At 35.8% G+C, this 27,027-nt stretch overlaps 5 protein-coding genes across 8 annotated transcripts; 4 read left to right on the top strand and 1 right to left on the bottom strand.

Annotated features, from left to right (window-relative positions):
• The first annotated feature begins 1,709 nt into the window (after nucleotides 1-1,709).
• LOC110415576 (TraB family protein) lies at nucleotides 1,710-4,995 on the top strand. The gene is made up of 8 exons (XM_021427278.2): nucleotides 1,710-2,282; nucleotides 2,462-2,509; nucleotides 2,667-2,726; nucleotides 3,025-3,108; nucleotides 3,197-3,301; nucleotides 3,636-3,749; nucleotides 3,884-3,984; nucleotides 4,586-4,995. The coding sequence occupies exons 1-8, from the start codon at nucleotides 1,746-1,748 to the stop codon at nucleotides 4,824-4,826; spliced, it is 1,290 nt and encodes a 429-aa protein (XP_021282953.1). The 5' UTR covers nucleotides 1,710-1,745; the 3' UTR covers nucleotides 4,827-4,995.
• A 1,650-nt stretch (nucleotides 4,996-6,645) lies between these two features.
• On the top strand, nucleotides 6,646-10,355 carry LOC110427975 (glycosyltransferase (DUF604)). Its single transcript, XM_021443645.2, has 5 exons — nucleotides 6,646-7,589; nucleotides 8,468-8,998; nucleotides 9,136-9,349; nucleotides 9,698-9,899; nucleotides 10,163-10,355. The coding sequence occupies exons 1-3, from the start codon at nucleotides 6,777-6,779 to the stop codon at nucleotides 9,244-9,246; spliced, it is 1,455 nt and encodes a 484-aa protein (XP_021299320.1). The 5' UTR covers nucleotides 6,646-6,776; the 3' UTR covers nucleotides 9,247-9,349; nucleotides 9,698-9,899; nucleotides 10,163-10,355.
• A 798-nt stretch (nucleotides 10,356-11,153) lies between these two features.
• LOC110419104 (ERV-F (C)1 provirus ancestral Env polyprotein, putative (DUF604)) lies at nucleotides 11,154-13,661 on the top strand. Its single transcript, XM_021431999.2, has 3 exons — nucleotides 11,154-12,118; nucleotides 12,275-12,805; nucleotides 12,894-13,661. The coding sequence occupies exons 1-3, from the start codon at nucleotides 11,342-11,344 to the stop codon at nucleotides 13,005-13,007; spliced, it is 1,422 nt and encodes a 473-aa protein (XP_021287674.1). The 5' UTR covers nucleotides 11,154-11,341; the 3' UTR covers nucleotides 13,008-13,661.
• Nucleotides 13,662-15,797: 2,136 nt separating this feature from the next.
• LOC110416934 (cysteine-rich receptor-like protein kinase 6) lies at nucleotides 15,798-18,806 on the top strand. The gene is made up of 7 exons (XM_021429084.1): nucleotides 15,798-16,679; nucleotides 17,020-17,145; nucleotides 17,346-17,473; nucleotides 17,568-17,778; nucleotides 17,913-18,150; nucleotides 18,236-18,377; nucleotides 18,465-18,806. The coding sequence occupies exons 1-7, from the start codon at nucleotides 15,848-15,850 to the stop codon at nucleotides 18,804-18,806; spliced, it is 2,019 nt and encodes a 672-aa protein (XP_021284759.1). The 5' UTR covers nucleotides 15,798-15,847.
• A 1,168-nt stretch (nucleotides 18,807-19,974) lies between these two features.
• Nucleotides 19,975-27,027, bottom strand: LOC110413626 (uncharacterized). 4 transcript variants are annotated; one of them, XM_021424514.1, is made up of 7 exons: nucleotides 26,739-27,027; nucleotides 26,226-26,632; nucleotides 25,712-26,110; nucleotides 23,880-25,227; nucleotides 23,173-23,264; nucleotides 21,838-21,979; nucleotides 19,975-20,828 (listed from the first exon to the last, which is right to left on the bottom strand). In XM_021424514.1, the coding sequence occupies exons 1-7, from the start codon at nucleotides 26,908-26,910 to the stop codon at nucleotides 20,140-20,142; spliced, it is 3,249 nt and encodes a 1,082-aa protein (XP_021280189.1). In that variant the 5' UTR covers nucleotides 26,911-27,027; the 3' UTR covers nucleotides 19,975-20,139. The 4 variants fall into 4 exon arrangements, with proteins under 4 accessions (XP_021280189.1, XP_021280197.1, XP_021280207.1 ...); XM_021424522.2 differs by having other exon boundaries at nucleotides 26,226-26,535; nucleotides 26,739-26,954; XM_021424532.1 differs by having other exon boundaries at nucleotides 26,734-26,865.

Raw genomic sequence — 27,027 nt, 5'->3', positions numbered from 1 at the left:
TCAATTATTAGCCCTCCAAAATTTTTGAAAATTTTTATTCATTGTATATATATTTTAACAGCCCTCTCAAAAAATTTTAAATTTGTTATATATTATATATCTTTTTCTTTTAATGGCCCTTTTCAAAATAATTTTTATTTAATAATTAATATAAATAAAAAAATAATAAAATGATCTTACAAACTTTACTTAATTTTACCTTAATTTAAGTTTCTCCATGCCTTTTTCTCTCTCTCTCTCTCTCTCTCTTTCTCTTTCTCTTCTCTTTTGTCTTTTTATTATTACTGAAATACACCTAATCATTCGAAAAATTAAGATGAGATAAAGTTTGTTTTACATTCTTCTTTCTATTTATATTTGTTTATTTGTTCATTTTTATTTTATGTGTTCGTATGTTTTAAGGTTTTATAGATTTTCTTTTTTAAATTTCTATGAACCATCAACCATATTTTTCTTTTTTTCTTTTTTTTATGTGCGTTCTATCTTATACTTGCTATATTTTTCTTTTTGCTGTTATGTAGATTTTATTTTTAATAATTTTAGTCTTTAAATGTTAAATACTTATTATGTAATTCTCAAATATAAGTTATAATGTTACACTATTGGTTGTTGCTTAAAATTTCATTAATGTACTATTTTTTATTAATGTTAATTATATAAGTGGAAATTATCTTGAATATATCTATTTTATATACGTTACATTTTATATTTATTTGAAAGAAAATTATTTTAAATATATAAGAGAAAATTATACTAAGTATTTAATCTTTAAACAATCTTGATTATATAAGAGAAAATTATTAACCATATATACCATATTTAACTATTTATATTTTTTGTATTATAATTTTATATTTAATATTTTAAGTTAAATAAAAATAAAACAAGAATATTAGATATTGATTATATTAATTTTTTTAAGCTTGATTAAAATATGAGTAAGTTAAAAATAATTGACACATTATTTAAAAGAAAATATGTAATTATTTAAATGATTCTCCTACACTCGAGCCAGTAAGCCTCAATGCTTTAACGTATGAACAAGAGTAAGAAATATTGTCGATCACAACTTTCTTAAAAGATTATTATAAATTTTTCCTTTTTAGTTTTTTTTATTTACATGTTATGTAAATTTATTATTTATTATAAATTTTTTAATTATTGGTTAAGTTTAACATATTAATTTTAAACATTTTTAACCTTTATTCCTTTTCGTTTTTGATCTCTCAAATAAAAGTTGGCTAGTTTCGTCCTATTAGTTGGTATGTCTTTTGTTTTTTTATTTCATATGATATTGATATAGCATGTTGATGTTACAAAATAAAATGAACATATGACATTTTTTCCACTCCACATTAATATCACGTGAATAAAAATAAAAAGTGACATTTTGACTAATATGTTAATTAGTTAACTATTAATTACAAAAACATATTTAATTCAAAATAAAAATACATTAACTTAATTAAAAATAAAAAAAATATAAAAACTTATTTATATTTTTAAATAATTTAGAGATTTTTCAAACAGTATATAATTTTTTTCTCATCTAAAAGACTGATTTTTGCCTCAAAAGGAAATCGAAAATCTATTAATTGTTTGCAAAATAGAAAAAAAAATGAAACTGAATAAGAACTTGAAACCGTTTGCAGTAATTGTGTCGTATCCTACCCTTCTATATATGCCCCAAATGGCCAAAATATGTTCCCTCTCTCACACAAAATCCCATAACCGGAACTGCTTATATGAGGCACTTGACTCGCCCACTCACCCCAGTCAGCTCGCCCGAGGTACTCCGCTCTATCGTACTCAAAGCCTCTTTTACTCCCCGTTTTTCCCAAACAATCTTGCCTCTTCACCATCTCAAACAATTCACGCCCCTCAAACCCCTAGAATTTACCACTTCTGGCACCACCGCTAACCGTCCCAATAACAAACTGAAACCGCCGGCATTGGAGCCGAAACCGACGGAATCAGATCCCCCGTCCGGCGAGGACTTCGTCCACATCGAAAACCCTAACCCTAATGTCACGGACGTATTAAGCGAAAGCATCGTGAAAGTTGAAGAAGAAGAGGAAGAAGAAGAAGAGATGCAAAACGAGGATTACGATTGCACTAACAGCGACGCCGTTTCGAGGAGCCAAAGATCTGATTCTTCGGACAGAAGGAAGGTGGAGCTCCCTGAGGAGCTTTCGAGGAGCGTGATGGTTCTCACATGCCAGTCCTCCGCCGAGGGCGGCAATTGCGATGTGTACTTGGTTGGGACTGCGCATGTCTCTCAGGCACGTGCCGGTTCTGGTTTCTTTTTGGTTAACGAGAAAATGTTGGAAACTGCTAGAATTTAAAATTTAGGATTTTAAAAATGAAAATATCTAAATTAACTGAGAATTATCTGTAATTTCTTAGATGGGCATGGAGTCTTGACGAGGGATATTAATATGTAGTTATTGTGGCTTTACAGGAATCATGCAGAGAAGTTGAAGCTGTAATCAGTTTTTTGAAACCACAGGTGCTTCTCTTCTGAAACTAACTAACACTTGTATCATGGATGGATCATTTAGCAGGTTAGCTGCCTGCTTTTATACTGTTTTAGGACTTGCATTTTCACCTCAGCAATTCACTTGAATTTTGAAGCGCATACGCATTTTTCAATTGTTGTTCTACAGGTTGTTTTCTTGGAGTTATGCTCAAGTCGAGTTGCTGTGCTTACTCCCCAGAATTTAAAGGTTTGTACTCAGATGTTGTTCCTTTTTTTTAATAATTTCCTTGCATTGAGGAAAGGATTCACATGACGCATCAGGGTATTCAAAGCTGAAGAACTAATTTTTTCTACCCTGTTTTCCATCTTGCTGCATTCTTTTTATCTTCCTGTGTATTCTCCAATTATCTTTCCATAACACAGTTATGACAAGCAAGCTTTCGTTTTTATGGCATAACTGTTTGGCTGTTGTTTCATCCTTTATAGGCTTTAATATTCAGCTGCTAAAGTTTCATCTTCAAACATACTAACTTAAGATCTACCAGGTACCAACCATGGGAGAAATGATAGATATGTGGAAGAAAAAGCATAACATGTTTGGTATCCTTTATAGTTGGTTTCTTGCCAAGGTATGTTACTTATTGAATCTTTTATTCAGAGTTCACCATGGGAATTGTTGTTTTTGCTCATTATGTGTCCTAAATCATTTTTCAATAGGTTGCTAGTAAGCTTGAGGTTTTCCCTGGGTCTGAATTTCGTGTGGCATTTGAAGAAGCAATGAAGTATGGTGGCAAGGTGATTCTTGGTGATCGTCCTGTACAGGTAAGATATGTCATCGGTTGTTGGCTGTTATTACGTCCTAAAAAATAAATATTATTCTCTACAGTTGTTGAAAACTCAAACTTATGTGGTACAACTTACTTACTGTACAGGGGAAACTATTGAGCCGGCATTTCTCATCCTAATTATTTTTATAAAACCCTTAAATAACTACTGTTGGTTGCTTAATAATGTGTATAAGCCTTGTAGTACTGCTGAAGCTATACATGGCAGTACCACTGTTTTCTCAACAGTTTGTACCATAGTGGCATTTTATTTTCATTTATCTTTAATCTTGACCTGCAAGTATTTTCAAAGATTTGATTGGATGAAACAGATTACATTGCGGAGAACTTGGGGGAAAATGCCTCTTTGGCATAAGACAAAATTATTGTATTCCTTACTTTTTCAAGCAGTCTTCTTGCCAAGCCCTGAAGAACTTAATAAAATGGTGAACTTTCTTTCTTATTCTCTTATTTCATCATCAGTCAATATGCTTTATTTATATTTTCATATTTTAAAGCACTTAGAGTTTTGAAGAAAAAAAATCCATTTTTGTGATGCTAAAATATATTGTATATTCAGCTGAAGGACATGGATGATGTTGACATGCTGACTCTTGTGATTCAAGAAATGAGCAAGGAATTCCCAACTCTAATGGAAACTCTTGTACATGAACGAGACCAGTTAGTATACTTTTGCTCCTTTAAATGCATATCAGATTATTAGTATTAGTGTATTGGCCTCCTCTTGACTGCAAAACTAAAGTGTGTGGTTTTCGTTGTTCTCTTCAAATTTTATAACTATTTACTAGTTTTTGGCATACCACCATGTGGGTGGAAGAGGAAAAATAGGTGAAAAGAAGCAAATATTATGTAGGTGGAAGAGGATAAATAGGTGAAAAGAAACAAAAGGTAAGAAAAAATAGATGGAAGAAAACAGAAGTTACCTAATATAGGAATGGGCAGATTTCTTAAATTACATGGGTGAAAATTTAGAAAAATTAAATTAAAATAAATAAATAAATGGCTAAATCCTCATTAATAGAGATATCAAATGACATTTATATTCTTTATTTTATGGTATTTATTATGATTTAATTTGTTTTGGATAATTTTACAAACTGAGCCACTGTGCCTTGACCATACACAACAAACCCAGTCAGGGACATTATAAATGGTATAAGATGACATCATAAATACTTAGCCTTGTTTGATATTTGTTGCACAAACAATAATTGTTATGCTTGTGGGATTAATATTGTCTTCAACCTGCATACGCATTCAGGTACATGTCATCCACTTTGCATAGAATTGCGAGTGAGCATAGCTCAGTTGTGGCAGTCGTTGGTAAGGGGCACTTGCAAGGAATTAGGAAGCATTGGAAGCAGCCTGTTTCGATGAATGATCTCATGGCAACTCCTTCGCAGCAACCCACAGTTTCAACTGGCAAAATTCTGGCATCCCTTGGCATTGCCGCTGCTGGGGTGGCTATCATTTCGGGCATCTATTTTGCATGCAAGAAATAAATCCACTACTAGAATTTTGATTGAGCAAATTACCAAGGTTGCAATCTGTGCAAAAAAAAAAAACTGTGAGCTCCAATTCAAAACTTATGGACTAAAAACCATATTTTAAAATTTAAATGTCCGGCCAACTTTTAACAAAAGCAAAACAAGCAATATACTTGTTATTTTTGCTAGAAATGATCTGCAATTGAAAAAATTTATGTGTTATTATTTCATCATCTTATATTCTTGTTTATAATTATAATATTCATTTTATTACTAATACTTCTTAATTATGTGGCATTTTATTTATTAAATTTATCTAGGTTTTGTATGTTAAAAGTAAAGGGGATGTTGAATTAAAAATATAAAATTTAAAACTATTTAGGAGCTGTTTTCACCTCCATTTTTTTTAACTCTATAATATTAATTGTATGCACTTGTAAAGCATTCGGGGGTTTGATTTGATGAATACTCGAGTCAACAGGGTTTGGTTCAATGAATATTTGATTTTGATTTGTTCATTGTCTGAGTCAAGTTCAAATTATTTGGTTAACGTACCAAGTCTAAATTTTATAATATTGGACCTAAGTATCAAGTTTTGTGTGGTATTATAGTCTTGTGTTCCTAAGTATCAAGTTTTGTGTGGTATTATAGTCTTGTGTTCGGAAAACTAAGTCTAAATAAGATTTCTGTGAAAACTTAAAGTAAATAAATATGAAGAAAGAAATCGGAAAAAATAAATAAATATTATTATTCAAATAAGAGAAAAATAAAGTACTTAAGATCTAAATATAAAATAAATTTTTTAATTCGATAAATTTGATTTGATTGTCTTATTCTAAGGGTGTTATTTATAATAGTCTATTTAAACTAAATTAGGTGTGCAAAGTAAAAATAAATATGGAAGTATCTAACCTAAACTTCCTTGACGTACAAGAAAAGTAAAATCTTAAAACTATTCTCATTGATGAGGAATAATCAACAAGGAAGATTTTATTTTTGAAAAGTATTTTAGTTGCCCTAGAATACTTGCTTAGCTGCTTAGGTCATAACTGCTGGATGCCTGCATGTGGACTAACTCAATAATCCATACAGACTGGACTAGTCACGAATTTACAAATTGTGACACAAATGGCTTGCAAGTATTATCGAGTTTTTGAATTTATTAAATATTTTTTAATATTACATATATTTATAAATTAAATAAACTACTTATACATATTTCATAGTTTCATTTGAATTTTTAAATTTGTTAATATTTAAAAACATTGTATACATATATAAATAAAATACCATATTTATTTAAATATTTTATAATTTTATTGAAAATTTTATTTTATATTCGAATTCAAGTTGAATTTTTAGTTTTTTAATAAATTAATGATAATTGAGTTTAATTAAATTAAGTTTCAAATCTCTTATATAAATGACTGATAATTGAATTTAATCCAGTCGAATTCGAATAGAAGGATTATTTTTCGAGTTGTAATCAGGCCGAAAAACGATTGACTGAGCTAGAGTCGAGCTAGAAGGTTGAGTTCTTAATCGAGCAGAGCTCGGCTCATGGCAGTGTATCTACTTGGACCCGACGAATTGAACTATTGAGCTGAGCTCGGCCTAGATCTCACTTGTAGTGTTAAAAGTCATCTAGGCTTGTAGGAATAACAGAACAACTGACACAACTTTTTACAAAGAAAAGCTCAAAAGCCCAAACTATTGTAAGTTTCTGATCAACCTGAGGCCCAAAGAAGCCCAGTATGAATAGGCAATCCTGCCAACCGACAACAAAAAGGACATGAACCAATAGAAGGAGGAAAGACAAAAACAGTTGGATCGTCGTGAACTGAGAAGGGGAAACTCAGCTTAAAGCATATCGCCCTGTCTTTTAATGTTATACAATAAAAAAACTGCTTCAATGCAACTCGCTCTTCCCATTTCCATCTCTCAGTAATCAGTTTACTTCCCTTAATGTACTTCAAGCGTAAAAGGAAACCCGTATTCAATTCTCCCTCCACTCCCAGTCGTTTCCTTTTTTACTTTAAGAAAATGCTCAAAATTCTCAATCTAACTCGATCACGCATCAAAGATCTTCTGTTGATATTTTCCCTTTTTGTTTCCATTTTTCTCGTCTTCCGCCACCCCCAAGCCCCTCTCCCACTCGCCACAACGGCCCCGTCCCCTTCACCCACGCGCCGCTATCACCTCCTCTTTTCCATTGCTTGCTCCTCAAACTCCTTCCCCCGCCGAAGCTCCTACATTCGCCTCTGGTACACTCCACGCGCTACCCGCGCCGTCGCCTTCCTCGACCAACCTGTCTCCTCTTTGGCGGACCCCACTCTCCCTCCCGTCATCGTCTCCGGCGATACCAAATCATTCCCTTACACCTTTAAGGGTGGTCTCCGTTCGGCTATACGAGTGGCGCGTGTAGTCAAAGAGGCGGTTGACCGCAACGAAACGGGAATCAGGTGGTTCGTGTTCGGGGACGACGACACTGTTTTTATCGTGGACAATTTGGTAAAAGTGCTTTCAAAATACGATCACGAGAAGTGGTTTTACGTTGGGAGCAATTCTGAGAGTTACGAGCAAAATTTGAAGTACTCTTTTGACATGGCGTTTGGCGGGGGAGGGTTCGCTATCAGTTACTCCTTGGGAAAGGTTTTGGCTAGGGTTTTGGACTCTTGCTTGATGAGGTACGCTCACTTGTACGGAAGCGATGCTAGGGTTTGGTCTTGTTTGGCTGAGCTTGGCGTAGGTTTGACTCATGAACGTGGTTTCCATCAGGTAATTAAAATCTTTAAACAGCTTCTATTAAGATGTTGATCTTAGCATTTCTGTTATTGTTTTGGGTGCTATGAATTGCTGTTTTATAGTTAGATTGTAATATGAATTGGTGTAAAAATGGAAAGTATATTAAGTTTATGTGCTCAAGATTAATTATTTATTTGAACAGACGTTCCCAATAGAATTGTTAGATAAGGTAGTTAACTGTTTGCTTGAAAAAGGTTGTGTTTTGTACCTTGTCAAATTTATTTAATAAAAAGTTCTATCACACAACAAATATAGGTTAATAATTTCTTGTTGTTCAATGCAATATTTCAAAGTGAAGTTTTCCATGAAATATTCAGTATCAATTGATTGGGGGTTTTTAGCGGTTTTGTTATATCCTAGAGGTGGCTTTGCTATGAACCTGGCAGCAAATATTTTTAAGAGAGCAAGCAAGTCCTTAATGATAGTGATTGAATCATGCGTCAAACCCACAAACTCTTGGATTTTAATTCCTAAAATCCCCGCTAGCCAAACAGATTTGAGTCTTGCTTTTGGCGAGTTCTGCTCAGAGGCGTTTCTTATTGCTTCAGCTGCTATGGATGCCCTTTCTTTTCGAACATGATGATACATCATTGTGGGCCTGTTGGATGATTTATTATACATGAGCATGTACAAGAGAATGGAAAGATAATCTGAACTAGATATTTTTCAAGAGGCTTAAATGCTGTTATGCTGGTTTTGAAATTTGACTGGTTTGTACTTGGCTGTTTGAGTTCTGTCCATGGTTTTCTGGAAGAGGGTACTGCATGGTTGATTTCAGCTTGGATGCTTTGCAGGTTGGTGATTGAGTTTAAAAGAAAATTTCAGTGTATTTATTTATGTACTTTCTCCAGGTTGACATGCGGGGTAATATTTTTGGAATGCTTACTGCACATCCGTTATCTCCTCTGGTATCTCTTCATCACTTGGATGCTATGGAGCCAGTGTTCCCAAATATGAGCAAGACTCAAGCTCTGGAACACTTCTTTAAAGCTGTGAATGTTGATTCTTCCAGGATTTTGCAGCAAACTGTCTGCTATGATCGTTTCAATTCATTGACTGTTTCAGTTGCATGGGGTTATGCTATTCAGCTTTATGAAGGCAATCAACTCCTTCCGGATCTCCTTTCAGTGCAGAAAACCTTTTCTCCATGGAAGAGAGGTGCGAATGTTGGCGCTCACTTTATGTTCAATACGAGAGAATTTCCTGGAGATTCATGTAAAAGACCCTTAGGATTTTTCCTAGAAAGTGTTGGGTCGGACAAAAATGTTGTCTGGAGCACTTATACCAGGTATTCTGATGCAAATTGCCTCAGAGCTGATGCAATAAAGAACCTCAAGGAGGTGAAAGTGGTCTCGCAGAAGCTGGAGCTTGATATGGAGCAGGTATTAATAAACTGATTGGTTGACCCTTGGAAGTTTAAACTTTTAGCCATTTTATTTCATTTTCAATGTTCCTGTGCATTTTTTTTCTTGTCTCTGAAATTATTGCTATTTTACAAATTTATCTCCCTCTGTTCCAGATAATGGCTCCTCGTCGCCAATGCTGTGAGATTTTGCCTTCATATAATGAATCAATGGTTATCAACATTAGAAAGTGTGGAATTGATGAACTGATATCCATGAATGCATAGCACTTCTACCAAGATGACTGCTGTTGTGTGAAAAACTAAGGCAGGCATAAAGCATGCGGAACTTCAATCAAACTTCTGCTTAATTTATATTGTAAACTGTGAGGTAATTTCTTGTTAATTTAGATTGTCTTTGTTGAAATGAATGGCTTTAATCTAACCTCCTTGATCTGCAAATTCAGTTTCATGCAATGTTTCCCACATATTAGCTAAGGGCCTAGTTTTTGGTGTTGGTACATGTGGAAAATGCCCTTTTCCATTTTAACTATAATCATCACATGCGAGTTCTTTTTGTGTATTGACCTGAATGCCTAATGTTTCAGCAAGTGAAATCTTGTAGATTCCAACTGACTTATAAGTCGTCTGTATGGTTGAGATCTCCAAGCCTTGTAGAACTGGTATTTTCTGACTAACTCTAATGCATTTTCTAATAATTGCCATGCCTTATCTTCAGGAGAGGAAGCTCATGACTAAAGGTGGCCTTGTGTCTTTGGTTTTAGCATTCGGTGACCATCACGATAGATAGTGAATGACCTTGATCTAAAGGAGACTGCTCCAACAATCTTACCTTCTAAGATTTGGCGAATGCTGGCTGAGGAATTGGCTGCTTTTTGTTAAATTGATTGGCTTCATTAATCGACTGCTTACCTCTGGAGGTATGTGAAGAAAGATAGACAGCAATAATCTAAACACATCATCAAAAAAAAAAAAAAAATCGATGCTGATTAGCATGTAGCCGATTGTTTATCATCTTGTTAAATAAATAAAATTTTGGTGAAGTGAATAATGTTGATTTTATTCTTAATGTCATGTAAGTGACATCTGATTGTCCGGGAAAAGTTCTTGGGGATTTGATATATAAGTGGTTGAATTGGATATAATTTGTGATTTGCACACTGACGATAAGCCATTATTGCAGATCAAGGGCCAGCTCGTGATTTTTGTACAGGGTATTTTCTTAATGTATTGCAGTCTCTCGTTGCTTTGGAGTCTGAACTCTGCCGTCACGCTCTTTGTTCATTCTCTTTGATATTTCATTCGCCATTTTTAAACGGAAACGTTTGTGAAAATGAAATTTGCACCCTCTTTGTTTCAGTACAATGATTTTCACACCCTTGATTTTGTCTTTGAATGCCAAGAAGTAGGCTGGTAAGGGGGATTAAAAATGGATTGCCACCTGCTTTGACAAACTTCTAAGATAGAGTGCGACGCTGATTTCGCTAAGGTTCCTTGTGTAACGTACGAGAAATGAAAACTGAGAAAAAAAGAAAAGAAAAGAAAAGAAAGAAACCGACATGAACTTGTATTTATTCTCAATGTGGACAACCTCAACTAACTCAGCGCAGCATGTATGCATAATTAATATTTTATTCGGGTTATTTATTTAATTGGAGGCTAATTTCACCAAACTTATTTATTATTACTACTGAATTAAAATCACCATGTGGACGGCTAAGGTTTTGGATCCAATCCTTCCGTTCCAGGTGGCTTGAGCCTCTCCTAGCACATGGTTAGTTCCTTCAAAGTTCAACAATCAGTGATTTTTACGAAAACAGGTAAAGTGGTTGTCATTTTTTCTTTTTTTAATTTTTCCTAGGAAAAAAATATTTGTTTTCTTAAACATGTAAAGATAGTACTGGAATTATTAGTTTAATAACAGTGCATGACTTAACCCATGGACGGGGTCCCAAGTCCCACCAACCCTTGGTCATTGAGAAAAAACTACTCTCCGCCACATTAGTCAATTTTCAACCTGATCAAGTCTTTGGGAAGGGTCTGGTCGCTGGTGAGCCCACCACCAACTGGGCATTTCTCATTTGCAGAGAGGATTGAACTTCTTTTAATTTGGCCGCCAAACCCATGTTTTCATTGCTTCCTTCCTCGTATGCCCAAATAACTAAATTGAAGCGTCAAAATGTGCATGTTCCATGTATTCGCCGTTGATTACGTTGCAAAACGACGGGTATATAAAAGATAACTATGTATGTATGTCTATGTGCCTTAAAATGCCAAGGTAACACAACTTTTTTGAAGGGCCGAGGACCAGAATCCTTCCTGTACCTCAAGTCACCTCTTGTTCTTCCGTTAATATTGAAAAATGCAGCTTTTTAAGTTGCTATCCAAAACCAAATCTTCTTCTCATCTGCTAAACTTCATTTTGATCTCATCTTCTGTTTGTCTCACCTTTATTATTGCGTCGGTATTCTTAGTCCACAACGCGAAGCCGCCTCCACATGTATATTCTTCCCCCCAAGATGTTCATGCACCGACTGCTATGGAACATATTGTTTTCGGGATTGCTTCAAACCGGAAATCATGGCCAAAACGAAAGGAGTATGTGAAACTATGGTGGAAGCCTCGTCAAATGCGTGGATGTGTGTTTCTTGAAAGCATGCCCCCTAATGCAACTTCAAGGGATGATAACAGTACTCTGCCTCCAATATGCATCTCTGAGGACACTTCAAGGTTTCGTTACACTTACAGAGGAGGTCTCCGATCTGCAATTCGCGTGGCACGCGTAATTTTAGAGACCGTTGCCCTTAATCATTCTAATGTACGATGGTACGTTTTTGGGGATGATGACACCGTGTTCTTTCCAGAGAATTTGGCAAAGACACTTTCCAAATACGACCATCGGCTTTGGTACTACGTTGGAACGGGCTCGGAGATATATGAACAGAACAGGGTGTTCGGCTTTGGAATGGCATTTGGTGGAGCAGGCTTTGCTATAAGTTATCCTCTGGCTAAAGTTCTGGCCAAAGTTTTTGATTCCTGTATAGATCGATATCCTCATCTGTATGGAAGTGATTCCAGGGTCTACTCTTGCTTGACAGAGCTTGGTGTTGGATTGACACGCGAGCCTGGCTTTCATCAGGTATTAATTGGTTAAATTTAAGCAAATAATTAGTATGAGTTTTGACTGTTGATGTCTGCAAAGCTACGTTCATCTGGTAAATTTAGCTGTGACAATTATTATGAAAGTAAATTTTGTGTTTCTGAAAATTTTTTGGTTATGTTGAATTTCAACCAGTTTGATGTCCGGGGTAATACATTTGGTTTGTTGGCTGCCCATCCGTTGACACCCCTGGTATCCCTCCATCACATAGATCACATGGACCCAATCTTCCCTAACATGACGGGTATTAAGGCAATGGAACATTTACTTGAGGCTGCAAATGTTGATTCTCAGAGAATTTTGCAACGAACAGTCTGCTATGATCGTTGGTTTTCATGGACGATTTCGGTGTCATGGGGTTATGCTGTTCAAGTGTATGGCAAACACATATATTTACCAGATGTTCTCCCTGTGCAAGAAACATTCAGGCAGTGGAAGAAGGGAACTGGTTTAGCAGGAGTCTACACTTTTAACACGAGGGAAGTCCACCCAGCTCCTTGCCAGAGACCCACAACTTTCTTTTTGGACAGTGTATCTTCTAGTAAGGCTGGAATTAAGAGTGTTTACAGGCAATCTTATGAAAATTGCACAATTGACATGGGTTCATCAAGGAAATTTGAAGAAATCAGAGTCTCCACAAAGAAGCTAGACCTCAATTATAACCAGGTATTACTTAGTTTTAATCTTACATGATGCCCTTTTTAATGCAGTTATAATTACAATCGAGGTTCATGCTATCTTTTCTTGTCTTCAGATGCAGGCACCGAGAAGGCATTGTTGCGATGTGTTACCTTCCACATCTGGCAAACTTTTGGACATTGCAATAAGGGAATGCAGAGACGATGAACTAATTTACATGCATCCATAGATTTCAGACTTCAAGTAATGCTTATGGTTAATACGACCAATACCATCGACATAAAGATCATCAAGGCATTACTAATTAATCTTGCATATCAAGATAGTTTTCCCAAATGTTAATACAATACCAGGATCTGCAAGTCATAAGGACAGAGCCCCTTCGATTCTGCATTAGATTCAGTTTCCATCTGTAATGGCATGCTCGGAAAGTTGAAGGGATCCGTTGTGTGGGTTGGACACGATCTACTGCTGAAAGTTCAAGCATGGTCTTCACTTTTCCAGATTTTGAGGGAAAGAGGGATGGGAAGTTTCCTAGGAAGAAATGTAGCTGTGGTCTAAAAGAAGAATCAAACAGACAACATCACAGAGTTGGCAATCCTGTAGCATGTTGAGGAACTTGTGAATTACTCAAAGGAAATTCGTTTTTTCAATTGTTTCTTCTCGTTAGTATTATACTTTTTCTTTTTTGGTACGCATCTTGAAATTAACAATGCCATTTGCCCTAGTAGAAATTACAGAATAAAGCAAGAAGCAAAAAAAGGGAAGATATCTCCAAAAATTTATGCCCTTTTTGAACTTTGCAGTCTGTACTTTTGGCGTTGGTAGTTTGGGAGTGTTAGACATAGAAATTGCAACTTCTTTTGGTATAATAAAAGCTAGAATTTCAGCAGTTCCTCCAGGCATCTATCTGTTTGTAGAAACTAGAAACCCTACCTACAAAAGAAACCTGTTTGAGACTAGAGATAGACAAGTCCCATGAGCACGAGCCCGTAATTTCTCGTGCTCGGGCACTTAAAAAAGGTAGTCAAAATCTCGGATTACAGGCGTAAAATGTGAATATGTACCAGTAAACCCAAGGCCAAAGTCAAGGTCCAGAGCTCGAGTTTCAATAATCTGGAACCTTGTTTTGTAGTTTTCTAAACGCGAGTATTAGTTTGGCCTTTGACAAAGCGTGGGTCGTCACTAGTTTTCAGGTCTATTTTTCTAAGACCAGCCGCGCTGTCTTAACCCTTCAATATACATATATATGTTATGCTTGATTTTTCTATATTATCCCCTACGCATACGTGGATTCAATCCGACCAGTTAATAATCGATTGGATCCCACGCTTAGTAGTTGGGTTGTTCAACCCTAAACTGTAAGACAAATCATCCTCCACAAATATTTCGAAAATCGGAATAATCGATCCCATCTTATAAGAAAATTGAATTAATATATTCAATTGAATGGATCAAAGTTTTTTACAATTTTTTTATCAAATTTTAAAATAACATATATAAATATAAATTTTAACATGTTCAAATAAATTCAAAAAATTACTAACAATTTAAAACTATTATTGAGTAAACTAAAAAAAAATCCTATATATAATATCAAAATTTTAATACGTAGTAATTTGGTTAGTTCGAGAATTTTTCCCAATTAAAGTTTGAACGCAATGCCTCAAAAGTCGTTCTCACAAAACAAAAAAATCTGACTCAATTTGATGGGTTGACTTTTTGATTCACAATGATTTAGCACATCCTTAAACTATTCCTCAATCAGTTATGGACTTGACGTGCAAAATAGCTCATAGTAGTTATGTTAGCCCGCTGATTGTGTAGGCTAAGGCCTGCTCTAAACTTCCAAGGATGGTTAATCTGGACCTGCAGCCTAGTGCTTAATGTTTATTTTCAGTGTGGAGCTGGGCCTTCAGCCCAAACCATTGTCTACAATATAATCATTCTGCTTTAATGCCATATTCTTGGGAAAAAGGGCCGTGCAGATTTGGTGACAGTACGAGAACTACCGCAATATTCTGGCAAAAGAAAATTCATTCTTATAAGGCATGTTACATCAGAGCAAGTCTTGGGAACAATTTTCTTGTCAGTGTAATGCTTGGTGTATACCATAAAGTGAGCCTTTCAGCCCTTTTACATCATATGGCAGTAGTTGGGATCAAAGTTCGATTTTGAACTTGGATATTAAGCAAGTATCAGTCTACAAAAAATAAGACACAAGGGAAACTTTTTATCCGATCTTATTCATGATTTTATGTAGAAAAAATAAACTTAAAACTCAAATCAAGCCAAGAGTAATATCGTTCATGTAAGACAGCATAATGAATGAGGAGTTGATAGATTCAACCTTCAAACTCAAATCCTGTCAAGGTAGGTACTAGAATGTTGACCATGATCATTGTTTATTTTCATTTGGAGTCTGTCAAAATTTACTCATTACGATTAAATTGGAAGCCGGCCAGTTAGTTGTTTAAGCCTGTATGTAGCCCAGATGAGTTGGTTTCAGTTAGGAAATTCAGGTTGCTGATTCATAAGTCTTCTTTTTTACTTTAAAATATATATATGATTGTTTCTTTTACTTGAATGAACTTAAAATATTACACTTTGCTTAGTATTTCTTTCCGGCAATATCTAATTGCAGTATTCTTAGTTCTTAGAGTCTTGCCAATGATAAAGGAGTAAGGGTGATCCAGAGTGGAGCCTTCAGATTTGGACTAAGCAACATCTCTTTGGATTTTGTTGCTGGACTTATGTGAGACTTTCAGAGCAAGAAATATTCAAGAATTAAGGTCGTAAGCTGAAAAAGACAGGATGATCTCTTTCCTGCACCTCCTCTTGATTGAAGTTCAACTCATTCACATTAGGCGTACCGCGTAATCTGCTTATATTCATCATCTAAGACTATTTTGACTGATGAACTAGATATATAGCGAGTACTTAATAGCCTCTTCCTTGAAGAGATTCAAAGCAGGCAAAACTTGTGTGTCAAGACTATTATCAGCAAATCACCGCTGGTTCTCCTTTCTCTGCTGCCTTTTAGCAGCACCAGTCCTTATTAACTTATGTATGATGCAACCAATTGTCACAGTTACTTTGCCGTTACTCTTATTTTTTTCTCTTCTTTCGTCCATCCATGCCTACGTAGCTGATCAAGAAAGGTATTTCTTTTGTGATGGCACCGGTAATGACACTACCAGGAGCATCTTTGGGCAAAATGTAAACACCACTTTAAGTTCACTTGCTGCAAATGCTTCTTTAAATGGCTTCTATACTACCACAGTCGGCCAGGACTTGGATAAGGTTTATGGACTTGTTCAGTGCAGAGGTGATGTCTCCAAAGAGGATTGCCAAGCTTGTGTAGATACCGCAGCTAAAGAAATCAGCCAGTTCTGTCCCAACAAGACAGAAGCTATGATAGGCTATAACAATTGTTCATTGCGGTACTCGGACTGGCATTTCTTTTCAACCGCCAGTAACTCTCCGATAATCCCTTTTTATAATACAAGGAATGTAACTGACCCAGATCTTTTTGATCGTCAGCTGGCAGATTTGTTTAGAAACCTCTCATCCACTGCTGCAAACACTACTTCAAAATTTGCTGTTGGTAGCACTAGTTACTCAGATTTCAGTGATATATATGGTATGGTACAGTGTACCAGAGATTTAGCAGAAAATAGCTGCTCGAGTTGCCTCCAAGCAATTATCGGTTATATACCACAGTGCTGTAATCAAAGGCAAGGTGCTCGGATATTCACAATGAGTTGCAACCTTCGATTTGAGTTATATACTTTCTTTCAGGCATCATCACCACCAACTTCTCAACTACTGCCTCCACCACCTCCTCCTATTGAGCCCAAATCAAGTCCTGGTTCAACAACGAATTCAACCAGTTCTCAAGGTAAGTTTTGGTGATTTTACCTATTTATATCAGTCAGTTATATGTTGGCAAGGTTTTCTTTCTATGAACAAATTCATAGAAAGATTGAAAATCTTTTGTGACAGCACCGCTCCAATATGTGGTGTTAGATTCAGATTCATGATTCAACAAGGACCGAACCATCCATCCGTATCCAATCACCATGCCTTAATAGAGGATTGATTAAAATGTTTGTTTATTTCCAATTCCTTAATTTAATCAATTTTTCAGTTCGGATAGACTTTAATCATGTGAAATTATAAAAAATATAATACCTGGGATCGCAGTGCTAATGATGTTACAAATATTTCCTCTTATGCAGGGAAGCAAAACACTTCCAAAGCCATGGTTATTGTTGCAGTTACATCTTTGGGAAGCGTTGCGTTGCTGGTGATACTTATAATCTGTGGTTGCTTCTTTTGGAGAAAGGCCAAGAAAAGAGCAGCTGGTACGTACTGTAACTTAAAGCCAAAATCGACTCTTAGTTTGTATGATTCTAAATCTCAACCCACATATAAAGGCCAGGTATTAGGTTGTAAAATTCAAAGCTTTTCTCCTCCTCATTCTGTTACCAACGAAAAGAATCTGACCTTAAAAGTATGGATGCACAACAAATTCAAACTCAGATTATGTCTTGTCCATATGCAGATGATCATGACGATTATGAGACAAACATGGAATCTCTCGTGATTGGACTTGATACCCTTAAGGATGCAACAAGGAATTTCTCTGATGAATATAAACTTGGACAGGGTGGTTTCGGTCCAGTTTACAAGGTACTTTTTTCTTCACTATATGTAGTCTATATGGCTTTACCGTCATATTCTTAACCTGAATCATTGAACAAGCAAGCATTGTGTGCACCTCCAGGGAACATTGCTTGATGGAAGAGAAATCGCGGTGAAAAGGCTGTCAAGCAACTCGAGGCAAGGTCTAGAAGAGCTGAAAACGGAAGTAATGTTGGTTGCTAAACTGCTGCATCGCAACCTGGTAAAGCTGTTGGGCTTTTGTTTAGAAGAAGAAGAGAAGCTTCTTGTCTATGAATACCTGCCGAATGGAAGCTTGGACAAAACTTTATTCGGTATAAAATGTTTCATCTTCCTGTTTTAAATCATCTTTGGTGGTATATTTCTTTCCTGGTGAATTGTATTGCATGCTTCATACTGGACATTGCCATATTCTACTAATGAGAAATTGAAACTTTGGATGAGATAGATCAGAGCAAAAGGTTCAGCCTGGAATGGGAAAGACGACACAAAATTATTGTTGGGATTGCAAGAGGGCTACTTTATCTGCATGAAGATTCTCAGCTCAGGATTATTCACCGGGATCTGAAAACTAGCAATATTTTGTTAGATGAGCACATGAATCCCAAAATATCTGATTTCGGTTTAGCAAAACTCTTTGGTGAAAGCCAGACTCAAGGCAATACAAATCGGATTGCTGGAACATAGTAAGTCCACATTTTTGCCAATTATGGAACGAATTTATACCTGAAAAGTATAAATAACAACTAGTAATGAATTGTTTGTATGTAGTGGGTACATGGCACCGGAGTATGCTAAGAATGGACACTTTTCAACCAAGTCTGATGTCTATAGCTTTGGCATCTTGGTTCTAGAAATAGTAACAGGTCGAAAGAACTCTACTTTCCGCAGTTCAATAAACCTTCAAAGTCACGTAAGTGCGTTGACAGACATTGTTATTCTTCCTATATGGTCTGTTTGTTAAACTGATCCGAACCGGGATGGTTTTGACTTCTTACAGGCTTGGTTACATTGGACCAATGGAACAACTCTAGAGCTATTGGATCCAGTCCTCAGCGATCAGTGGCCGAAGTTTGAAGTTATGAAGTGTGTTCACATCGGATTGTTATGTGTTCAGGAAGCTGCAGCTGATAGACCAACAATGTCCGAGATTGTTATGATGCTTAGTAGTTACTCTATAACAGCTCCAGCGCCTTCCCGACCTGCATTTTTTGTGTCGAATGAAAATCGGACAACCCATTCAGCTGTACACTCTGATTCATCTCAATCCGCAGATTCTAATCCAGATTTAAGACAACAATCTGTCAATGAGGTTACGATCAGCGAATTACATCCTCGCTGATGCTTGACCTTTTAGGTAGAAACCAATGCTTTCTTGGGTAGAAATCCTTTTTTCTTTTGCTGTCAAGTACGTTTGTTGTTTGTGGGATTTATTCCTCAGTAGTTCAACTGAGTTCTGATCTCACCCTTTTTATCCTCATTTTTCTTTTCTTTTCTTTTCCTTTCCCTGGGGCATGGTTGGTATTGGAAGATCTTCAGATGACTAACTGGGTTTAATGCTGAAGGCAGTGTATTAAGATTAAATTCTCTAGAACTCAATCTGGCTGAATTACAAATGCATTGATAGCAGTGTTATTAATTCTTCATCTAAAGATTTGCCTCTTTTTTTTTTTTATTTTGTTGCTTTGGGTAGAAAGAAAGGAAAGAGAAAAAAACAGAGAGAAAGGGTTTGATTAAAAGAAATTGTAAGTGATAAAATTTTTTTAAAAATTTTAAGGTGAGTAAAAATTTATAATATTTTATCAAAATTTTGAGAGGATACTAAAACATTTTAATTTAAAGATTTTTTTATTAGTTATTAAATAAAAATCAAAATCTTAAATAATAATAATAATAAAAAGATATAAAAACAAAAAAAATCATATAAAAAACATTGCAGAGAAATATTTAATTTATTGTACTTTTCTTATTTCTGTTGCTCTAAAAGTTTCTATAAAAAAATTTATAATTTACAATAAATTAAGAATCATACATTTAATCAAATAAATTATAGTTTTCAAAATAAAAAATTATAATGGTTACAATAAAACATGAAAAATCAACAACAGAAACATAATCACAGTATAATAAATATAACATCCAAATTTAATTTTGATATTTTTATAATAGTTAATATCTATGTAAAAATTCTTTTTATCATTTTTATGTTAAAATAATAAAAAAATTTAATGAAGAACAAATTTTGATTAGACTGTGTTACCAATAGAACTTTGATCCATGCTTAATGCTATGGACTATTTATACATGGTGTCCCTTGATGCCAACAGCAATAGAATAATTTGGTTACATTTATTACTTTTCTAAACCTAGTACTCTACACAACTGCACTAGGGTGTAGGGTCTTGAAGTGCGAAGACCTCAAAGATGGCTACTGTAAATTGTGCTAAAGGCATTTCGTGATTAATAGTCACTTATGAGCGCTCTATGCATTACCATACTGCCAAAGGAATAAAAAAAAAAAAACACAATTGTATCAAAATTTGATAAAAGAATTTCCAATGGGTATTGCAAGTTTTTGCCTGATACTCACGTTAGTTACAAGTGAATAACAAAATCTTATATTTACAAGTGAAAGGTCTGGCTTCTTGCTCCAAGTAAACTGACAGGCAAAATGGTCAAGTCAATGGCCAATCTAAACTGTTACCTTCATTGCTTACTGTCCAAGCACCTTCATTAATCTCATCAAACAGTTGGTGCCAGCCCCAACTCGTGTATCCAAAGAAAAACCAGTGGTCATCTATAGATTGATTTCTGGCCTTTACCTCTTCAATCTTAGCAACTGTGGCCAATTGGTCAAGGAAGTAGATGCCTGGAAGGACTTCTAGATACTGATTTTCACTAATGTTCCTAGTTAGAGCAACAAGGGGCATTCCACGTCTTAGAACTGGGCCTCCAAAAGACAGAGGAGCCTCTTTCAGGAACTCTAAGCCTTCATCAAGCTCACTTAGAGAGTCCCATCTGATTTGCTTGTTAATTATCAAACCCTGAAATCCAGCATCTTCATCTGCCTTCACAATGATAATACTTGACTTATCAAATGGGATGACGTTGAGAAGTTTATTGGTGGCCGTAAGGATAGAACCAACAACCACCTTAGATGTGGCTTTATGTGAGCCTGTAGATATGGGGAACCTAGACCTGCGCCCATTGTATTTAGCGACTCTTTTTGGGTTCTGGTTTTTCAGTATAACTTCATGGTATTTGTCCTTTGCAGATGGACCTTCCTCATGAGTTGCAGCTCCAGATGAATCCTTGAATAAATCCTGATTCCTCCCTCCTCCTTCAGTGCTGGTCCATAAAATTCCTATCAAAACCAGAGAAAAAAGTTATGATTTTTCTCTTAAACAGGGAAAAGATAAACAAACACTTCTTTCATACACAAAAGATATTATGCTTTCCTTGGTACAGTGACTAGAATTCTCATTTAGGACATCACGTGTAAGGGTTTAACATATACAGGAAAGCTTTTCAACATAATGAACAAGTATACATGAGCATTACTAGCAAAAAGAACTCAAACAATTCTGTTTATTTGCACAAGAGATGAAAATGAAAAAATTATCATGAAGTAAAAAATAAGACCATGAGGCAATGACATTTCCAAAGTTAAGAAAGTGGATATACTTATGACTGTATAAATTCTTCTAAAGTTTAAATGGACGAGCAGAACATACTTTCAGCCAGTATCAACAAATTTAGGATTCACCAAAGCAAGAGTTGGATTTGCATAGAAAGAGCACTGCAAAAAGTGCTAGAAGAATCCTTTCTTCATTTTCAATGACAAAATCGAAATTTATGCTAATAAACTATTTTACAAGATACCTTACAGTGCCTTTACTGCTATTATTCCCATTTGGAAGCATGACAGGCACCAGAAATGATGTATACTATAAGAATTGAAAAAATAACACTCATGTTGAGGTGGCAGCAGTCCACTAAAAACCGAGACAGAACAAATACAACTAGAAATGCGTTAATTGTATTCAGTTATGGAAAGGAAGAATAAGTCCAGAGAAAATCAAAGACTAAAGATAAAGGAAGGATGATAGATAAACATGTAAACCAAATTACTTTAGATGCTGAACCATATAGAGAGTTAGAATCAAGGAAAAGTAACAATGTAGCACAAACAGAAGCAACCAAGTTTACCCTAACAGGAAAGTTTTTTCAAAAAACATAAAAACAAAAAAAAAAAATTGGGAAGAGAATGGAATGGTTGTGCAGGAATAACAGTTAAAAGCAAGGATGAAAACATCAAAGTCTATCAGTTTCCTTCAAAGATTTAGTAAAGAAATGTACTCACAAGATGTTACCTTTCTCACTTAACACATGACCAGAATTACTTCCATGATGAGCTATGAACTTGATTATATTAGCAACTGACATATCTCCTTCGTAAGAGACAGCCATTTCAGTTTCAGCTGGGAATAATATCAGAGCAGGATAAACTTCCCTCTGCAAAGCCCAGGTTTATCAAAGGGGGGAACAAAAGTAAGTAAAAACCACAAATTATTAAATTTCTGCTTTTTATGCAAAAAGAATTGTTTTTCTTTTGCAACAATGGATGAATAAAATTGTAGTAGAACATATAGAGAGAGCTTTACTTTCATTCAAATATCACTATAAAAAACCGATGGCTGGTTTGCAACTCTTGGGAATGAATTCTAGCTAACTGCTAATGAGAGAAAAGGTAGATTGGGTCTGAGAATGTGGAAACACAAGGAACAAGGGCAACGGCATTGCATGTACCAACAATGATCTAATAGAGATTAGATGAATGCATTAATAGGTCTCAAGATGTTTTTCTTCTCTTTTTGCTCTTACTTCAGCCATGGGGTGCATCATTAACTTGCAAGAATATCCAACCAATGTTACTTGAAAATTGACCTAGGAAAGGTAACACCCAAAGCTCTAACCAGAGCTCACTTTAAAATAACACTAGGGACAGAGCTAGTTAGGAGCTCAAAGGGGACAGAGTGAAATAGGTTGCCTTCTCTCACTCCGGTTTGCGGTGTACCAAAGGAATAGCTACAAGGGGTGATCATGCATGGGTGGGGATTTATGAGGCTCAAAATCCAATGTTTAATTCTAATGGTACTTCCCTTGACTGATTTTCAATCAACTTTAAATATTTTGATTTAGAGTTCTCTTATTCTTTGTCATCGATACCAGTAAATTGTCCAAGAGGGGGTTGTTTTATCCCAGTAAACCCTCAGAAAAAGGCTTCAAAAGTTGTTATTAAGAATTAAGTGGTCCAAAAATTGAGACTAGCCAGCACACGGCCGTGCTAGGAAGAAGCTTTGGCAGTGGCTGAGCCATAATTCATCAATGGCCCGATAAAACGAGTCCCTTTGCCAAGAAAAGGCATGATGCTGAAATGTAAAAGAACCCCCCAAGATAAAATAAAACTAGAAAAGATAACTGATATGAAGAATGCAATAGGCACTATTGGAACAAACCATGTACTAGAGATCTAATGATTTTTCCTTCAGAATCTTTTCTCTGAGGCTATAAATCTCAAAGAAATTGATCAAGGGATCATACATATTAAGTTCATTGCTAAAATGACAATTTACTGATGCAATAGATGGATTGGGAAAAAAGACTGAAATTTCGCATAGGAATCAAAAGATGGATATAAAACAAACCTTGTTTACTGATTTTAGGATTAAACTGCAGTCATTCATCGCGCAATCCATCAGGTAGATGAGTGGAAGTTTCATATTATTCATAGAATTGTCTGCCACAAAAATAAAACTTGTCAAGATACAAATATTTAAGGAACATTTTTCTCATCTTAACATTCTTTCTACTGTACAAACATGAAAAAGGTAGTTCAGGAATAAAAAATAGCACAAATAGGTGAATCTTATACTTCTAGTGCAAGAAGCAGCATTTCATAGCAGATAGCACTTATCACTGATTTCCTTAATTTTATATATGAGTTGATAAAGCAGGGTACCTGCAGAGTAGGCAGTTTATCCCCATAACTAAAATAAAAAATGAAAAGAAGATTTGTTGGATCCAAAAAGGCCTTGAGAAGCATGTTGCACTCAACTACTAGAACCAGTTGCATAAGATTTTCTGAACAGGACCGCTGCTCAAAACATAACACAACACCAAACAAAGACGGAAATAATCAATAAATATTCTCATTCAAAGACTAAGCCAAATGTAGGTCCCCATCTTACATGCCTATTTGCAAATTTACAGAAAGAATGCTTCTTGAAGATAACAAGTCATATGGCTATTTCAGTAAGGAGTACACAAACATTTTCCTTAAGGTCTGAATATGAAAAGCAAAATAAAGGAATTAACAAGGACAAGTGGATTTATAAATGTCCAAAGCACTTACCAGCATTAAAAACTGCTTGCTCTTTCCCAGAGCCACTCTTCAACATTTTCATGTAACCCTTTATGGCCCGATATACTTCACGAACAACCAACTCCATTCTCTGGCAAAAGGCACACCAATTACTACTAAAAAGTACTACAACATCCTCAATGCGAGCATGGGCGGCATTTTCACTGTCAGATTGGTTAAACCCAAAAACAAGCTTGGACAACGTACGCATTGTAACTGGAGGAATGGAATCCATTTCATGAAAATCCTGATTAACAAATGGGGGAGAAGTAGCCTCCCTGGGGCTGTGAAGAATGGGTGCAGAGCGTTGATATGGAACAAGACTTCCATTAAGATATCCATGAAGGAAATTAGAAAGTGAAACATAACTGAAACTTGCGTCTTTAGGGAAAACATAATGTTGCTGGGACATAGGATCAACTAAAACCAAGGCTGGAATTGTAGACCCACCAGTCAGAGATGTAAGTAGTCGATAGTTATCATCACATAAGAAAAATGAACCCTTAAACCCTTGAAACTGAAGTTCTTGTTCCCCTGACTTGTCCATCTCAGAAGAAATTTTCTCTTTGGACTTCAAATCACCAGCTATGTCAAGCTCAAGACCTTCCAAAAGTAGGTCAGGTTCTATAGATATGAAATGTTTACTTTTATCAGCAGAAGTTCCCTTGTCTTCATTGTAAGTAGAAGAAGGTTCAACAGCAGTTGGTTTTGGGTTTTCCTCAAGCTGCATGGCGGATTTGCTTTCCATATGTGGTACACTGTGTGGGTCAACAATACCAATAAAAGAACTTTCCTCAGATGGTGGAGGAGGTGAAACTTCATTAGATTGACCTTCTGTCTGTGATGGTGATGCCCGCGCTGTTTTGATATCAAGATCATCCGACAAAAGACGAAAGCCTAACTCCTTTGCAAGTGAGCTCAATTTTGCTTCCTTCTTTCTCTCAAGAAGATATGCTAAGATCTCTTGCAAGGATTTACCTTGCAAATCTGAAGCTATATTATCTAGAGTAACATGTTTACCCTCGTTTATAATCATAAAAGACATCTTATCCCTTAACTTAATCTTTTGAGCAGTTTCAGATAGCTGTAGTCTAGGATGTCCAGATGTAACCTTCAGTGCTTGATAAGCTAGGTCTGAGGATTTGCCTTGATGGTTAGTATTTTGTGAACTCATTTGATCTGACATCTGATTGTGAAGTGCTACTTCTCTAAGCGCATCAAGAGCTTCTCTACTTTTTCTTCTATTTTCTGAAGAGTCAGATGATCTATCCACAAAAAGGATTACTGATGGCTTATTTGCAGGTAAAGCAAGTTGAGGATCTTGCCCATCAACCTCTAGCTACATTGCAGGGGTTCATGTGAGAGACAGAAAGAGAAAGAGATACAATCAATATAGACAAGACAAGCTACTAAAAAAATTAAATATAAAAAGAAGAATCAATCAGGAACTTAAATATATATTAACAGGATATTGGCAAAGAATAGCAGTAGAAAATATGCTCCTCGTGCATGAAAATCAATTCTGCCATATGCGTACAAATTATACCACTTGCTAACAAAATTCATACATCCCTCTCGTAGTTTGACAAATACTTAGTTAAAAAGCATTCCATAATAATTAAAAAAACATAAAGCCATCAAGTTACAAACTGTGTTTGCTTTCATGTATTCTACTGGCACACAATTAGAACCATTAATCAACCCAAAACTATTCTTTTCCCATCAAGCCTAAACACCATAAAAAAATAATAAAATCTGCTATTTAAAATTTCAAGTCTTTTTGCCACAATTTTTTGGGCACTGGGAAGCAGAAAAAATCATACCTCATGAACAATTGAATCGTCAGTCAGAAAAGCACTCTTGAGTTCATCCCCATCTTTGATAACTTTTGAACAACCAGGACATCCTTTAAAGTAAATCACTGCCATCAATGTACCAGAGTCTTCAACACCAAGAGATGACATCAGTGATCTATCAGAAACCAGCCCAAATCTATGCCTTTCAGGGGGCATTAAGTACTCTCTTGCAACAGCGACCAACTTCGTGAAAAATGAATCAAATTGCTTAAACTCTTTTAAGGTACAGCTCAATCCAAGACGAAGCTCTAAATTCTCACTCTCCTGGAAAGAAACACTGTCATTTACCGAGCTAAACTCAGTAACCCAAGGAATTCCAGGAATCCCATTTTCAACACCACATCTCAGCTTCCCATTTTCCATTCCCTGTATTCCACAAAAAATAAATAAGTAAATAAGGCACATTATGCTAACAAAAAATTTCTATTCATTAATTAAAATTTAATCCGGAAACGAAATGTAATCAGAAACTACCAGCAACCTTAGGCGTCAAATCATTTCCAGTTCCATTATTCTTGATCTTAGCCAGCAACTTAGGAGCCCAGCCACAAAATTCCGTTAAAATTAACGCTTTATCAGTCGACTCAAGAAACACTTTCAAGTCATCTTCAGAATTAAGCCGCTTTAAAGGAAGTTCTTCGGGTGATGCTGATATATAAGGAGAAATAGAATTTAATATACTTTTAGCTCCACGCTTTCCTTGGTATTTATAAGATACGGAATGATCATAGTAAAAAACCGTTACTCCATCCGAAGCACCAATCGAATCCGCCAACATTTTCTCCGTGTTTCTATAAATAAGCATCAATTTTAAAGAGTCAAACTCCTTTGAATTGTCAGTCACTAACCGGGACACTTCCCTCGTAAGGGACCGGGACTCGCCGCACCCTGTATTAATCGTGATTAAAAATTTTAAAATATATACTTATTTATATATACTCAAAACCGTAAATTGAATTTAAAAAGAATTAATTTGATTAAATTTGTACTTTACATGGAACGGTGACGAGGAGGAGGGTGCGGGGGTGGAGACGGATCTGAGAAGAGAAGTTTTGTTTGGTTAGGATCTGCCATTCTCCTATTCCGTCTGATGCGCCTTCAACGGCTGATAACGACGTCAGTAAAATGATCGAAATTGGCAGCAACAACAACAACCGCTTCTTCATCGCCTACAGGTTTACTGTGCAACGAAAACAAAGACACCACCGGATTGAATAAGAGAAGGAGAGCGGAGACGCCGGCGGTCCAGCCGGTGATTCAGGTCAGATATGGATTTTTATGCG

Source organism: Theobroma umbraticum, unplaced genomic scaffold, assembly GCF_002168275.2.
Source record: "Theobroma umbraticum cultivar Fairchild unplaced genomic scaffold, ASM216827v3 scaffold_30.0, whole genome shotgun sequence".
NCBI classification, from domain to species: Eukaryota; Viridiplantae; Streptophyta; class Magnoliopsida; order Malvales; family Malvaceae; genus Theobroma; species Theobroma umbraticum.
Note: the sequence above shows the minus strand (reverse complement) of the source record. Positions and strands in the feature narration are given on the sequence as shown.